Genomic DNA, 17,161 nt, shown 5'->3' with positions numbered 1-17,161 from the left:
ACTAAGTAAAAAAAAAAATAGGGCATGTACATGGTGATATGTTACATGGAGAAAAATCAAGGGAAGGAGGAGGTTGAGATTTTAATGTGGGTGGTCACAGAAGTCTTCACTGACATTTGAAGAAGACCTGAAATGCATAGGGAATGTGGCACACCAATACCCACATCTCCAATGCCAGCTCTCTCCCCACTCCTGCCTACACACAGCAACACCACTAACAGCTAACATTTGTGGGGCCTCTCTTCTGTGACAAACACTTTATATATTTGATTTCAGTATATCCTTAAAACCCTATGGATCACCTTTATTAATGTTTAACCCATGAAAACACTAAAGAAAAGGAAGGTTAACTGACTTGCTGATTTAAGTCTATGATAGTGTTAGGTCTTGGGACCTCAATTCACTATTCCAAAAGGAAAAAAAAATTAAGTTGAAAGCTGAATCATGCAAGAAACTACCTTTCCTTTTGTTCCTAAGCAGTTAGCTACAGATAAAAGCTTTACTATCTCCACACACAGCTACTCTAGGTTCACCCTATCTTATGTAAAGTGCTGATGTACTGAGCATGGGAAGAATACATAATTGACTATTCCCCTACCTGCTTCATTTCTCTGCCAACATGTGGATTCAGTCATGTGACCATACAGTCCCACTTTCCCCTCCAGCCTACTTTTTCCCCTTTAAATACTAACGAACTCAAAATCATCTTTGGAGAAAGGCACAGGCTGCAGATTGTTTCTGTGATTCCATGTTCCTTTCTTCCAGGCATGTCCTTAATCTTGGCAAAATAAACCTCTAAATTGATTGAGACCTGGCTCAGATACTTTTTGGTTTACAGGTCACCCATCTAGTAAATAATAGGGCAAAGATACAAACCCAGGAATTTCAGATTCCAGAGCCCACACTGCATGTGCTGTCCTGCTGCAGGGGATTTGACTTGGCTAGCTGATTCTTGGTTCCTAACACCTCATCACACAATATCACCTACTTTCTTCCTGACTACTGCATTCATGACATCTCAATAGTCATTTTTTGCCTCCTTATAGGAACAGAGCTACCATCTGGCAGAACAAAGGTTTTATAATGAATCCCAAGTTTATCTTCAAAGAATCAGTATGTCAGTATGTTCAGCTCTTTTATTATTTAATCCTTTATTTTAAAGTTTTAACTTCCTTGTAATTCCAATAAACAACCTTCTCCACCAATTCTAATCAGTAGTTCACATCTGTTCCCCCAGCCCCTGGTTCCATCCTGACTCATCCCAGTCACCTGCACCAGTCACCTTCTTTGACCTAGGTTAAAGGCCTGACTACCTGCTCTGACCTGCCCATAATCATCCTCCCCACCAAAACACCCACTCTACCATTCCAGCTTGGACCAATCGAGATTAGACTAGCTTATGCGGTCTAACTCTAGCCAATCGGGGAACAATACAGCAGTAGGGATGACCCCCGTCAGGCACAAGTACCTCCTCCCTGCTTGTCCAAGCGTGCGGCCACGATTGCTCTATCCATGAGCCGCACGCTTCTATAGCAGTAAACTGCCTTGCTGAGAGGATTTATCTTCAAGTGCTATTTCTTTTGTGGCATTGAAATTTTACTTATAACAAAGTGGAAGGAGAACATGGGGATTACAGCAACTTCACAGCAATGGTCACAAAGTGGCAGAAGAATAATGAAGCTAGCAATGCAAACATTCAGCTGCATTATATGTTTGTGTGTCTAGTGACAGCTTCCTGTTGTGGTAGGCACTTTGCTAAATGCTTTGTATGGGCCTGTCCACAATATCTTCAGGCCATGTGGCAAGGATGGTACTGGTTTTAAATATTTTATCTAATTAAAAATTTTAATCCTCAGTATCCTCCATTTTGTAAATGAGAAAACTAAAGCTTAAAAGAGTTGAGTAACTTGCCCACAGCCCCAGAAGCTAGGAATAGGGTCAGATCTGGAGGCTCGGTGCCCTAATGCTGTGCTTGAAGAAGAAAATTAAATAATAGTAATAATAGTAAAACAAACTCTTATAACTATAGTTGCTATATAATAAATTTTGCTGTGTTGTGTGCTGTTTAAAATAATTCCTTCCCAGCTCTGTTTAAGGCAAAATATTAAACTGCCTTCCTGCAAACCATGTAACCCTCATCTATCCTCTCCACATTCTTAGCAAAGTTCCCAGGCATCTAAAAATTCCTGTTTTTCTTGCTGACCTGCTGCAAGGTCACAGAGCAGATAAAAACTCTGGAGTGTGTTTCTCAAGATGTTACTTTTCAACATCACAAAACATGTTACAAATTAATTAACTGTTCTTTGTTCTGGCTTCTGTAAACGTGTTTGCTGCTGCATTATCCTAGGTGTATAAAAGGTACCCTATTTTCTTTGTCATTTGCTCAGTTTTCAAATGCGAATCCACTAAATTGATGTATCTAAATAAAATCCTTCCGTTTTACCCATTAGTCTCTCCGGTCTCCTAATATCTGCAACATGCTATAATTTAGGCCTTGGCAAACTTTTTCTGTCAAGGGCCAGACAGTAATAATTCAGGCTTTTCAGCCCATTCAGTCTTTGTTGTTAGTATTCAACTCTGTCTTTGTAGCAGGAAAACAGCCATCCACACCATGTAAACAAATGAGCATGAATGTGTACCAGTAAAATTTACCTATAAAAACAGGCAGTAGACCACATTGGGCTCATGTGCCATATCTTGTAAGAAAAAAACAAAACAAAACTCTTTAATCTGAGGAATGAAGTCCTTTTAATTATCAGGCCCAGAGAGGCATTAAAATGAGACTGCAATCACATCCTATTTCCCTCTTTGAGCTATGTATTCATCTTTTGAATCTGCTTGTTATTGTCACAAGTGGCTATAAAGTAACTTAATAACATCACACAAGATACTATAACCCCCACCTTACAGCTTAACAATGGATAGCCAATCACTAATCAATGTTATTCATTGTAAATCAATGAGAATTCCTGACAAAGAACTTTGTATCAGCGCACTCCCTGTCCCACCTTTTGCCTTTAAAAATCCACTTGTAACTGCTGCTAATTGGAGTGTGTAAATTCAGGGCAACTTGAATCTATTCTGCTGGGTTGGGATCCACAGCCTTGGCCCAAATAAACTCTCTACTTTACTCATTTTGCCTCAGCTTCTTCCTCTTAGGTTGACAATAGTTTGTAGATCCTTGCTATAGCCAGAATGAAGGAGAACACATTCTTTTTCAGTCAGCACCCGTTATCAAGTAACACGGAAACTTTTTAAATCAAATACCCTAATATTGACATATGGTTTAAAGAAATGTTAAGCCATATAAAATAATCTCTACTTAGGTTTGCAAATTTCTTCGAGAGTATCACGTTCTTAAAAATCTGACACAAATATCAGAGAGATCAAGATGTTTCTCCGCTATGAAACTTCATCTTTCAACATCTGTTTGAAAGCAGATCTCAGCAGCAGGGAAGAGAAACACTCTCTCCATCACTAGGGGCAGGACAACACCTCTTTTTGAAAGTGGGAAGTCAAGCCAGTGAGAAATGACATGCTTTTCTAGCCTTCGGGGAGATGAAACCAGAGTCCAGCTTGCTCTGGTCAGTCTGGTGAAGGAGGTTCTGGGATGCTGATCAGAGACCATCACACCACACACAAAAGAGCCAGTACAAACACTGACACTTCACAAAATCATAACCTGGAGAGCCCAAAGCCGAACTCAGGCTGCTGACTGTGTGGTTTAGCTCAATACTAAGGTGCATTTTCAAAGCACGTTTGAGAATGCAGCGATCTGACATGCAAAGACACCTCTCTCCTTCACAGGCTGGTGGTATCTCCAATTTTGATTTTATTGACAAGCTGCTAGGCATGTGGCACTGAAACAACCAAAAACACTTGCATCTCTCCTTCTGCTTTTATGATGCACATTCAAAGAGAATTTAACAGAAAATGGAAACCGCCAATGTTTGTTCTTTCCCAATAGAATAACAAATGCTTTAAATATGTTATTTGGGAACTTTGTTAGCAGCACATCATTGCCTAATAGTTAGTACAAATGTACTTTCCTGAAACTCACCCAGAAGCTTTTAAGTGATTAAATAAAAAGCAACAACAACACTGCCCATTCACGTTTACAGCAGAATTCACAGAGGTGGAAAAATGACAGCTTTCTACCTCTGGCCCAGACATTTCATGATATTTGCTATGGCTTCATTTCCTGTTTAATTATAAGTAACAAAGAGTATCTTTTTGCTATTAAGTGGAACTGAAACTCTACCTTTTAATTTGTCCACAAGCTATAATAACCCACTAAGAATAGCTATAACTAGCATTACTAATACAAGACAGAGGCAATCTTACCATTATACTCTTTTAAAGAATTCCCAATTTCAGAGAGTCTAAGTGAAACCTACTCCTAATTAGTTTCATTCCAATCTGATTAGGGCTCCCACTTTCCCCCTCATTCTTCGCCTCAAACACTCAATGGTTGGGGAAATTTCCAGAAGAATGAATATATTTGGACGTGAGAATCTATTCATATTCCAAGAAAAGAATCCCCAAAGACATTTCTGTGTATTTCCCTAGTCTCCCATGCTAGGTATTGAGATCCAGGGTTAAGTATGAAAAGAGTCTTCATATACAGATCTCCATGAGAAAAATAGATTTCTTCTGTTTTTTGTTTTTTGTTTTTTTTTTCCCCAGCATGTCTATGGCACAACTGGGAGAAAAACGCCAATGCTTTCACCTTCTGAGAACTTACCTAATTCCACTTCTCTCAGCCTCACAGTCCACCCACCAGCTCCAAAATTTATGAAACGTCTAGTAGTAAATAAGGCAGGGCTCTGGCATCAGAAAAGCCTCAGTTTGCATATCTGCCTTGACACTGTTGTTTGATCCTACAAATTAAGTTCTCTAATTCTTAATTTGTTTATATTGTAAGGGGGAATAACAATTGTTTGCAGTGCTCCATGCCTAATACACACAAAACAACACTTTATAACATTAAACTTATTATACTATAATAATATTACCGTTAGGCAATTATTTTTCTGCGAAATAGAGTAAGAAACAGGAAGTGTGCAACGTTTGTATGTATTCCAGATAGAAACAGACATGTTTCTACCAGGTTATTATAAATATAGGAACTTCCTAAGGCCCCAAGGACTCTATTACATGCAGTAGAACATGAAGTTCTACTGTAGACTTTATGTTTGGAGTTTCCAATGAGGAAAAAAGAATTGGGAATTCATTGGAGATTGAAGAGTCTGGAACTGGGCAAGAGATCTTGGCCCTTGGTTGGTTGAGATGGGCTCTTTTCTACCATTCATGACTTCTGTGGCCACAGGAGAATCTCTCATGGAGCCTTTGTGGTTTATATTACAAAGGCTTAGTATTATCTGCCACACCTACATCAAAGAGTTGTTGTGTGGAATAAATGAAATAATTTACGTGAATATGTTCTATAAATTAAAGGTGAAGTTAAAGATATCAATGCCCTCAAATGGAGTGTTTTTGTGTTTACGTGTGCTTTCAGTATACTACTCTATCAGTTCCACGTTAATAAAACACGTGATTAGATCTATAAATAACACCTCAAGAAAACTCAGTTTATCAAAGTCCAGATTGACTCCAAATAACTAATTATAAGTTTTTTTAAGATCAAGTTTTCTTAAAAAGGCTTGATTCAAATATCATTTTCATAGAACAGAATATTGCAGAAGGAAAGATACACTGGCAGTATGTGAAATATTGTAGTCACATATTTATGTTAAGGTACATTCATATACCAAGGACACAAACAAGTGCTTAAGCAAATCTTCCCTTACAACCATTTCAAACCTCTGTCTATTCTGCAATGTATACTTTTGTGAAAGTGAAGATAATGTAAAATGTAATCTCTTTGGTGAACTAATATATAACGGGGAAGCTTTTGCATTCAACCCTGATAAGAAATAAAATTATTAACTGTTTGGAAGTTCAAGCAGGTTGTTTTTAGGACAGAATAACATTTTATTCATTTCTGAACCCTAACCAACTAAAACATAGAAGGAGCAGCTTCATAAGCATAGTTGAACCACTGTGGTTGAAAGTATCAGAAACTAACATGGAAACAACTGTGAACTTAAACGTCAATCAATCCAAGTTGGGCTTGAAGACAATAAGACCCATGACTGTTTGTCACCAAAACTGTCCATACTCAGGGCCTGGCTGCTTCCCCTTGATGGTGGCTTTACTCTAGGACTGGCTTCTTTCCCCCTAGCCTGGTTCGAGTAGTCTCAACTGTTAATAAATTTTTCATCTAGGCTTGCAAGACCTTTGGCCAAAGCTAAGTGACTCGAAAACTGCCTCTAAAAAATTAGAAAAACCACTTTCTCTGCTCATCTTGAAAATCTGAACTCTATCATTTCTTCTTCCACATTCAAGTATATTTGAGAGTCCAGCATCTTCACTTTGGCAGGTAAGAGATCTGTAGAAGACAGGGATCTGTATTCCAGCTCTGCCACTCACCAGCTATACCAGCTGGGGCAACTTAACTAACCTCTCAGAGCCCAAGTTTAATTTTGTACAATGGCAATAATGTTGTCAGCTACCTCAGGGAACTGATATCAAGAATAAAAATACTTAGTATTTATTGACCATATATAATACAAAACACTAAGTTTTATAATATAATGATCTCATTTTTTAAAATTTATTTTTTCTGAGACAATGTCTGGCTCAGTCGCCTAGGCTGGAGTGCAGTGGCATGATCATGGCTCACTGCATCCTCAATCTCCTGGGGTCAAGAGATCCCCACCTTAGTCTCCTGAATAGCTAGGACCACAGGTGCGTGCCACCATGCCTGGCTAATTTTTTGTGTTTTTTGTAGAGACAGGGTCTCACCATGTTGCCCAGGTTGGTCTCAAACTCCTGGGCTCAAATAATCTACCTTCCTTAGCCTCCCAAAGTGCTGGGGCATGAGCCATCACTACTGGTCCTATAATTATTTCATTTAATGGTCACAATATGTCATTGAGTTAGGTGCTATTACTATCCCCGTTTTATACAGCTGAGAGAGGAATCACGATCATATTTAATTCAGAATTTGAATGCAGGCCCTCTGCTTCAGGGCAGGCTGTGACCCACTACTACAATGTGAATTAGAAAGTACTTAGCATAGTGACTGAAATATAATAAAAAATGCAACAAACGTTTTAATGCAATTAATGATAAAATAGCATTAATGATTATAATACAATAGTATTTATAAAATATTAGGGCCTATTAAATGCTTAATATGAGGATTCAATTTTGTTAATCTGCAGTTAACTCATTGAGCACAGACACTGAGATTCACTAATTTTTGTAGCTTTAGATTTTAACAGAGCATTTATGCCAGAGGGGCTCTATGAATATCAAACGGAGAATGATTCCATTCGGAATCACCAATACTACAAGGAAAAGCTAAGACATATTCAACTGGTCTAAGCAAAAACATATCCCGAATACAGATTGATGCTACTTTTTGGCCTTCTATACTACAGGTATATTCATTATTATTGGCAAGTCTTCACAAGACTCCCATCGTAAACCATGTAGAATATAAAGAATCATGTTGTATTTTTGTTCTTATTGAATAGGATTCATCAAGCACTCATCTCCTTCTCAAATTGTGCTGAAGACACAGTAAACAAATTAAGGGCTGCTTTCCCCTTAAACAAGTCAAAACCACACACTGCAAATTCTTAAGAAAGCTGTTAGGTACTTGTTTTGAAGGAATCAATGATTATGAAATTCATTTCTAAATAAATGTGTTTTAAAATTTCTAGTATAATATCATAAAAAATACTCATTTACTCATAACATTTTGGTTTATGATACTGCCTTTTAGGAAGGTTCATACTTACAGAAGAAGAATGAACTTGTCTAAAAGGCAGTATGATAATCCAAAATGTTAATTTTAGCAAGTTTACTAAAACGCCTATTATAAAAATGAGAAAATCTGGGCGCAAAAAAAGCTTTGTGTCTTGTTCAAGGTCACCCAACCAATAAATGGCAGAACCAAGGCTTGGTCTCCTGATTCAGTGACATTTTCAAGCATCAGAAAAGAAAAGTGGCCTTGGAACAAACACATTCAAGTAAGACGAGAACGGACAAGCCTCAGCACAGGGCAAACATTCAGAGCTAAGTGGCATCATGTAATCACACACATTTGAATGTCCTCTCTAATTTTTAAATCATTTTTTCTTTTCTCAAGGATAAATTTTCTCAAGATTGCTTCCATTTTTAAATTGAAGAAAAAAGAGTGAAAGAAGTTAATTACAATCATACTACTGAACATAATACTTTTATGCAAGTCAAAAACTATTTCTAGAAAAGTATTCTAATTATGTTTAATAAAACACATGTAGACATAGATGTAGTGATAAATAATCACTACTAAAATCCTGAATATACTCAAGTCGATATTTCACATTTAAAGTATAAAATTTGCTACTGAGGTTAAACCACTGTAAACAAGAGTACATGTGTGCACACCTGCTTTCATCCAACCTTCTGTGTAGCTGTTTTTAAAGCTGAGGTAATAACCTCCCTTGTCCCATGAGGATCTAATGGTCTACACACAAAAGACTGTCTCTCTGGAACTATTAATGCTGGTAACAGAGGGCAGGTCTCATAGGAGAAAACATATGCAATAGTTACCTAGGCATGTAAAGGACTCTCTCCGCCACCACAAAACCCACCCTGAAGAAGAGGTTGCTGGCTGGAATGAACGGGAACACCAGGAACAACAAGCCAACTAAAACCTCCTTGTGCTCCAGTCTCTGAAACACACAACAGTGAAGGATAAATTAAATTCTGTTTAATTCTACTTCAGGCAGCATTTAACCATCTCCTTCATTTTCAGGTTCTCAATGAAGAAACGAATTAATTAGATCAATATAAATCTTTTGACCGGTGTGCTGAACTTAACAGAGAAAGCTGACAGGCTAAAATGGCTGGCATGTCAAAACACACGCATGTACCCCTGACACACATGTGCCACCCAGATACATGGATATTGGCACAATACGATCAGTGACTGCTGCTCCTTGTTCAGCGCTGGCTTTACAGCAACCCAGCTTTGTGGTTCTGGCTCCGTTCAGAATCCCTGTCTTTCCAGACATCCCATTTCCAAAGAGCAAAGCAACTGGCTAAAATCAAACACAGTAAGGCACTGTAGATAATGTAATTATATCTTCCCAAAATATAATGTACTTTCTTTAAAAAATTCACCAGGAGAAGCAAAGTTGAACATCAAGAAAATCAAATACTAATAAAATTTGGGACACCAATGGAGAAGGGATCGTTTAAATTGAAGCACACTGTCACACCTCTCATTATGTTGGCAAGCAGGTATTTACATCATTGATTTTTTTGAATAAAAAATTGTTATAATAATTCATGAAACTGATGAAGAACCTTCTTTGTTATTATATATATTTGTAAAGATTTTTTTCGGTCACTTATAATTAACAGAAAAAAACCTTATTTATTGCTGATAATATGTTGCAAAGACATTGTAAAAACTCATTTGTATTTCCATGTGTATTTATGGTCTGGACACATTTGAAGAGAATTACATTTAAAACAGAAGAATATGTATTTTTTAAGTTTAAGAAGAAAACTAAATAGACTGTCCATAGTTCAGCTTTTAATGTTTCCTATACACAATTTAAAGTCTATTACTTTTAATAATTGGAAAAGAATAAGTAAAAGAATGTCATAAATATAAATAAAACTTCCTAATAAAAGCTACAAATACTTTAAAAGTATAAAGTATAAAAATTTTATAAAATCTTTATTGGGGTAAAGATTAAAGATTAAAATCTAAAGATTAAAATCTTTACACAAAGTATAAAGATTTTAAACATCTTGGGATACTTGTCACCTTGATTTTATTAAAATCTTTGTTTTACTGACTAAAATATATAGAGTAATACATTTTCTGAGAGTGATTCCATATGATTTGGACAGTTGCCCTTATATAATTAATGGGTCTGTAAGTAATGGTCTCATTTTGACCTAAAGGAATCATATCCTTTAGAATTAAAAGGAAGGAAAGAAAGATTATGTAACAAGCCTTCAACTCATGATCTCCCAAAACCGACCATAAAGGTTAAAAAAAAAAAGAAAGAACAAATATATTTTATTTAAAAGCTGCAAGTTATCTTTCTAATTCATACCACAGTTTGAGTTTAGAAAGTATATTTCAGTTTGAGAATTTAAACTCTATAATTTATTTGTTTATATTTAAATTTTTATTTTCAATTCAGGGGTACATGTGCAGGTTTACTACAAGGGTATATTGTGTGGTGCTGAGGCTTGGGCTTCTATTGTTTCTGTCACTCAGAGAGTGAATACCATACCCAACAGGAGGTTTTTCAGCCCTTGCCTCCCTTCCCCCTTTCTCCTTTTGGAGTCTCCAAAGTCTATTGTTCCCATCTCCATGTCTGTGTGTTTAGCTTCCACTTATAAGTGAGAACATGTGGTATTTGGTTTTCTGTTTCTGTGTTAATTCACTCAGTATAATGGCCTTTAATTGCCTCCATGTTGCAGCAAAATACATGATTTTGTTCTTTTTTATGGCTGCATAGTATTTCATGGTGCATATGGACTGTATTTTCTTTATCCAATCCACTGTTGATGAGCATCTAGGTTGATTCCATGTCTTTGCTACTGTGAAAAATGCTGTGATAAACACATAAGTGCAGGTATCTTTTTGGTAGAATGATTTATTTTTCTTTGGGCATACACTCAGTAGTAGGATTGCTGGGTTAGATGGTAGTTCTATTTTTTAATCGATTGAAAAATCTCCAAACTTATTTCTGCAGTACCTTAACTAATTTACATTTCCACCAACACTGTATGAGTATTACCTTAAAGTACACAATTTAAAAAAATCTTCACGAGAATCCTGTATATCAAGAGCAAGTGTTTCTTCTTAAAATTGAAAACAAACCCCAAAGAACAAAGTGTCTTGTCGAATGTTCCTCATTTACTCTGAGCTTATTATTGAGTAGTATGTTGATATTCCCTTTTTATATGTACACTTTTATTTTACAGAGGTAGTTGATTACTTCTTTTGATGCTTCAAAAGTTAAAATACTTTTTATAAAATTATTCACATCTTCCCAAAGAAGTTTCTAAAGAGAATATAATACACCCCAGTAATTCATCCTAAGCACCAAGAATTAAGAGTGCAGGTATAAGCAGAACAATGATCAGGCTGTTATCCATGTCCCTCAATACCATTTTACCCAATGAGCCACCCCACTCGCCCTCATCAAGGTTATGGGGAAACAGCCCTTATTGGGGATCTCAAAGAGACTTCTCTTCACATCCCTAGCATCACATCTCCTTACCTTTCCAAAGTTGTTGGAATTCACTTGGGGTGGTGGCTTCGCAAAATATTAGGGAAAGTTATAGATTAGTCTCAAACCTTTTGGAAGGTGGAAAGATTTTATTGGGGCAGGCTGAAGACAGCTGGTCCATTACATTAGCATAGGAAAGACATAGAAAGTATAAGAGGCTTCCCCAGTTGTCTGTTTACCCCACAACCCTTTGTCTCTACTCCGTTTACTCACACAAACTTTGTGCTGGATGGTCCTCTCAGGGGGAGATCAAAGGAGAATTACCCCTTAACAGTGTTTAGTTTGGGCCCAGAACTTAAAGCTTTTATCATTCTTAAAACCACTCCTTTAACCATGTTAATTATCCATAAGCATGGCTTACAACCTCTGTTGTGAAACCTTTGCAGAATAAATGTGTGAATGTCCAGGAGGTCTTGGTCGATTGGCTACATTTTGCCCTCTGGAAGCAGCTGACAACCATTCCTAGCCCACTTGAATCACTGTAATGGTGTGAGAGTGCATTTAATCATCCGTCATTTAGTCAGGGTCTGCAGGACAGACCTCCGCAGGTGATGGTTAACATTTCACAAAGCATCTTCCTCACTACGGTGGGTGTTCATGTTCTTGACTCAACAAAGCCCTGAGCGCCAGGCAGCCACCACATTGGGAGGCACCTTCATCTCAGTGGTGGGTGTCAGCTGGGAGCACAGCCAACCTCTCTTTCTTCCCCTCACTCTTCGAGGCCCATAGTGAACAGGATGCCCATAGCACGGACTGCTGCTAGGGAAGACTGACATGCACAGTGAAAAGTCACAGGGTTGCATGTTCATCTGTCCCTCTACCAGGTTCTTCAGACACCAGCACAGTCTTTATTTCCTTCATGACATCACTCTAGTTGTAATTACGTGTGTATCTGGGTGTTTACTGCCTTTATTGTGTGTCTGCCCCTAGAATGTGAGCTCCATGAGCACAGAGAGCTCCTCACTTGTGTTCACTGGTGCATAACTTGTGCTTCGCTCAGTACCCAGTGTGAATATTTGCTGAATAAATCAATTAAGTGAATAAATGTACCAGGCCAGAGAAACGAACTGGTAGGAAGGGGGGCAGGCAGAGAGGGCTTTTTGGTGGAGGTGACATCTGGGCTTGAAAAGTCAATAAATGTTTACAAGGAAGACAAATTTGTGACTGAGGGGTGGTCACAGCTAGGCACAATCTTAGGAGAAGATATAGAATGTACAAAGCAGGCAATAAAACTGGACATGTCAGCAGGTGGCAGATAATAAGCATTTTGCACACTTTCCTGTGGAACTGACCTTCACCTAAAGGCAATGAAGGGTAACTAAAGGGTCCCTTATGAATAGAAAGAAAAGTAAGTGTGGCCAGGCACAGCGGCTCACACCTGTAATCCCAGCACTTTCGGAGGCCAAGTTGGATGGATCACCTGAGGTCAGGAGTTCAAGACCAGCCTGACCAACATGGAGAAACCCCGTCTTTACTAAAAATACAAAATTAGCCAGGCGTGGTGGTACATGCCTGTAATCCCAGCTACTCAAGAGGCTGAGGCAGGAGAATCACTTGAACCCAGGAGGCAGAGGTTATGTTGAGCTGAGATCACATCATTTCACTCCATCCTGGGTAACAAGAGAAAAACTCCATCTCAAAAAAAGAAAAATGAATGACTGTTCAGGGTCCATGTCCAAATTCAGGTTGTGACCCTGCCACCAATATACCATTGGTAACTTTGGATGGGCAATATTATCCCTTCCATCCTCAAGGTGCCTCAACTACAAAATGAGGCAAGTATGCCTGAGGGTTGAATGTGGTTAGGTCATTACAAAGATTTCTTCAGAACCTAAAGTCCAGTTTTTGAGAGTTGTCAGCTGTGAGCTTACACACAGGCCATCACGCTATACTGCTAATCTTGTGGGGTGTTTTCCTTTGTTTTTAAAGCAGGAAACTGAAGACAGTAGTGTAGTGCCCAAACTCAATAAAGTTCCATGATTGTTATTTCATTTTGAGAAAATTAATGCTCATGAAAAAATTGTCTATTTTCAAATTAAATGGATGCCAATACTCTTTGTCTTTCCTCATCCCCATTCAGTCAAGAGAGGTTAAAAATATTCAAGAACAACACACTTATTTGAATAACAAGTCAATCTGCCAAGTAGAAAGTTGTAATGAGAAGGAGAGCCTTAATCTTCTTAAGTTTCTAAGAGCCCTTCCCCCAACACTTCTACACTGCATTTCAACAGGAGAAGTAAAGGCTGGCAGACCGGGTGCCACCCTTAATCTCATTCCTATAGATCACAGGCATGGTATGGAGGAATCTTTCTGGAAGGCATTGTTTTTACTTAAACAGGATCAAACCCCCACCTAAGTCACATACCCATACCTACTTCATGGATCAAGACTCTTTCACATGTAGTTTCTAGAGTTGTAAGTCCAGGATCCACTCATATGTAATTTCTAGAGTTGTAAGCCCAGGACCTTTCACATGTAATTTCTAGAGTTGTAAGCCTTTAAAAGGGCAAGGATTTTCTTTGTTGGGGAGCTCGGCTGTTAGGCATCTATGCTGCAGCAGCTCCCGGCCGAATAAATCACCACTTCCTTCCCGGTTCAGTGTTTAAGAGGTTTGTTTCATGGCCTTTCCTGCTTCAGTAAAATTGGAGAAAAAATGCCATGGACATGGCTAAATTTCCTAGGATGAGGCAGACTGGGAGGGAACCCAATTCTGTATCCTGTGGGTCACTGATGTGACAAAATTGGCTAAATAATTTATAGCTTCTTTTAGCCTAATAGATTTAGATGACACCATAACAAAATACGAGAAGAAAACAGAGAACATTCATGGTATTTTCCAAAGTACACAGGTGCATTCATTTTTAGGACAAAGAACAAATGGTAATTCATTTATTCCCAAAGATACTAGGGAGGGAAGAGCTGTGAGAAATAAGACAGCTAATAATATAGCTGTTATAATACATGGCAATTGATTAACTGTGACTTCAGAAAAATAATTTACTTCTCTGAGCTTTAATTTGATGATCAACTACACAAAAGAAAAGGAATTGATACCTATTATATCTGTAGAAATAACGTGTGATAGATTCACTATTACAGGTGTTAGATTTGATTTTTCTTGCCTGACTTGGTAAGAAGAGAGAAAAGCATCCCCCTGAGCTGCAAAGAGGTGAAAATCCTGTCTTACCACCAGGCCGGGGGTGCTGAGAGAATCACTCAGTCACCATTGGCACAGACACACATCAAGCCAAGCAGCTATGGGAAGAGCAGGGCTTTTCTCAAAGCCATAGATTGCCTCAGAGGAAATCCAGCTGCAGAACCCATCTAGCCTAGTAGCTTCTGGTTCACTCCCTCTTCTTCACACTTCCAGTTCATCTTTCAAAGTGCAGTTTACAGACAAAGATACGGGTGCGCATTAACGCGCGCATGTATGCACGCATGCGCACGCGCGCGCGCACACACACACACACACACACATTTTGATACGCATGTGTGCACCCTACCCAGCAGTGTGTGGGTATTAATGAAAACAGGACTCCTTCCTGCCCAATTCAACACAGATGATACACACTGCAGGCCACTGTCTTCCAGAGAGGTGGAAAATGGCTTATTATAGTAATTATTGTCATCATTACTATTTTTTTTTCTCATCTCTAAACAAGTTTCAGAGAAATGGTACATTGCATTTAGGGCACAAGTATGTTCACAGGGTTCTATCTATCGCACAGCTATATTTCAATCCTAAGGATTTATTTGGCAGCCCTAGGATCTAGCTGTCTGCCTCCAATTTATCAATCCACAGGGAAGCTGATGACAGTAAAGGCCCCCTCTTCAGCCCTGGGGTTAAGGCATCTGCCAGGCTGACAGCTAGTATGGCTGAATACTTATTAGGCTCTCCTTTTTATATCTGTTTTTTGGGTCTGCTTCCTCCCTGAGACTGTGGATTGCTTGATGGTAGTCACCAATGCATATTTAAATTTATCTAGATTCCTGGCATAACATTCCTACTGCTGTCTACAGGAAATGTAACTGTCAGCCTCCACTTGAGCAAATCCAGGTCTCACGTTTATTTAAAATATTGTGAACTTTGATTCTGCAAAAGCCCTTATGTTTCCTGTGGCTATCAAGGTTGAAGATAATACAGGCCGCATCTGATGGATGGGGAACTGACTCCACCCTCAATACTCTAACTCAGAATCCGAGAACACTTTTAAGACCAGTATGGGCCATGCAAAGCTAGAGGAACAGAAAGCACTTGGCTGTTATGGGTAACTGGATTCTGCCTGAGCTTTGCACAAATGTGCCTTTGACTCACTCCCTCTGGGAAGCTGCACTGAGCCCTAAGTCGCCCTGTTGCTTACCTGGCCTTCACTGCTGTGTCTGTTTTCATTTAAATTTTAGTAGCCTCTCCCACCTCCAAATCTGGCAGAGGCCAGGCTCGCCTATCTACAGGCACAGCTCCCGTTGGATTTCTCTCCGTGGCGACGGCTCTCAGCAGGTGCTGGTGGCTGTTTCCCACCTCTGCCCCTCCAAGCCATCTGGTAAGTGTCACCATTGCATGTGGCTTCACGAATGCTACCCACGTGGTAGTAAATGGTCGCTTCATAAATTCTCTTCAATCACTTCATTGGCCGTAACCACGTTTCCTGCCAGGACATTGGAGGGTTGACCAGCAGAGTGAGAATATGGGGTCAGGGCAGAAATGTGGACTCCAAAGAAAGATCAGAGCTTGGACCGGTGTGAGCTGCTAGGAGCTGGCTCCAGTATACTCCCGGCTTGGTCCTGTACATCACTGTCTTTCCATTACGTTTCAGCCTTTGAGCGAAGCACCCTGTTTAAGGCCACTCAGGCTATAAAAAATCTAAAATGTAATATAGAAACAGTAAAGACCAACATCAATCTGAGAGAGCTTTGTTATCTGGCAAACGGGGTTGAAACCAATCTCTCAGTAGCTGAAAAAGAGGAAGTTTTGAGTGTTTACTGCTATGACAATGATTAAATGCAACAAACCACTTCTTATGACTCAAATGAGACCTAGAATCTCAGCTCCATGAGAGTAATGTGGGGACAAAGGGAATCCTGTGGCAGTCTTAGGAGTGAAAAGAATAAGAGTTAAGGCGTATTCTCAGAGCCTGTTAACAGGTGTCACATACCTTCGTGAGTGGGAGCCTGATTCAGGCCCCAGTGGCCAAAAGGCTACACTGCAAGATGTTTAGGGACAGTCCTCCTGTGACATGAGCACAACCCACATCTCAAATGTAGACACGGAAAGGTGCCATTTGTGTTTTTTCCTTCTTGTCTGAAATCAATGGGATACACTGAGTTGGAAGAGAAAACGGCTCAGGTTCAGGATCTCAACAGTGGAGCTGCCAACCCACACTCTAGTTGGCTCAGGCTGGTGATATCATTTCCTCACTTTCATGAGCTCTAAAATTTACTCATAAATGCACAGGGAGTAAATTTTTAAAAGGGGAAATGAATGAAGAAATTATACCCCCTTAGAGACAAAAGTAGACTTGTATACTTGATGTCTTCCCCAAGCCAATTTAAACACTGCTTTTTCCCATGCCAAAGTTTCTTTGCCAAGAGGCTCTGCCAGATGCACTAATGAACAGAACACCAAAGGCTGATTAAAATCATAAACTGACATTTTAGATTTCTGGTATTTGGTTCTGAACTGCATTTTTTTTTGCACAGTCTTTTGTTTGATTTGTTTTTAATCAATAGCCTGATCCTTCTTACAAACACCAGTTCCTGAGATTAAAATGTCTTATCTCACAACA

General features: G+C 39.0%; 1 protein-coding gene across 3 annotated transcripts in view; it reads right to left on the bottom strand.

Moving 5' to 3' along the window:
• Positions 1 to 17,161, bottom strand: part of TMTC1 (transmembrane O-mannosyltransferase targeting cadherins 1) — a 267,544-nt gene that overhangs the window by 77,379 nt on the left and 173,004 nt on the right. For all 3 annotated transcript variants that reach the window (XM_032268575.1, XM_032268576.1, XM_032268577.1), the window contains one exon: positions 8,668 to 8,789. In XM_032268575.1, coding sequence (XP_032124466.1) covers positions 8,668 to 8,789 — 122 coding nt within the window. The remainder of the gene's footprint in view (positions 1 to 8,667; positions 8,790 to 17,161) is intronic.

This window comes from Sapajus apella, unplaced genomic scaffold, assembly GCF_009761245.1.
Source record: "Sapajus apella isolate SASKATOON/1434 unplaced genomic scaffold, GSC_monkey_1.0 scaffold183, whole genome shotgun sequence".
Classification (NCBI taxonomy): Eukaryota; Metazoa; Chordata; class Mammalia; order Primates; family Cebidae; genus Sapajus; species Sapajus apella.
The sequence above is the reverse complement of the archived record's forward strand: the minus strand, read 5'-3'. Positions and strand labels throughout refer to the sequence as shown.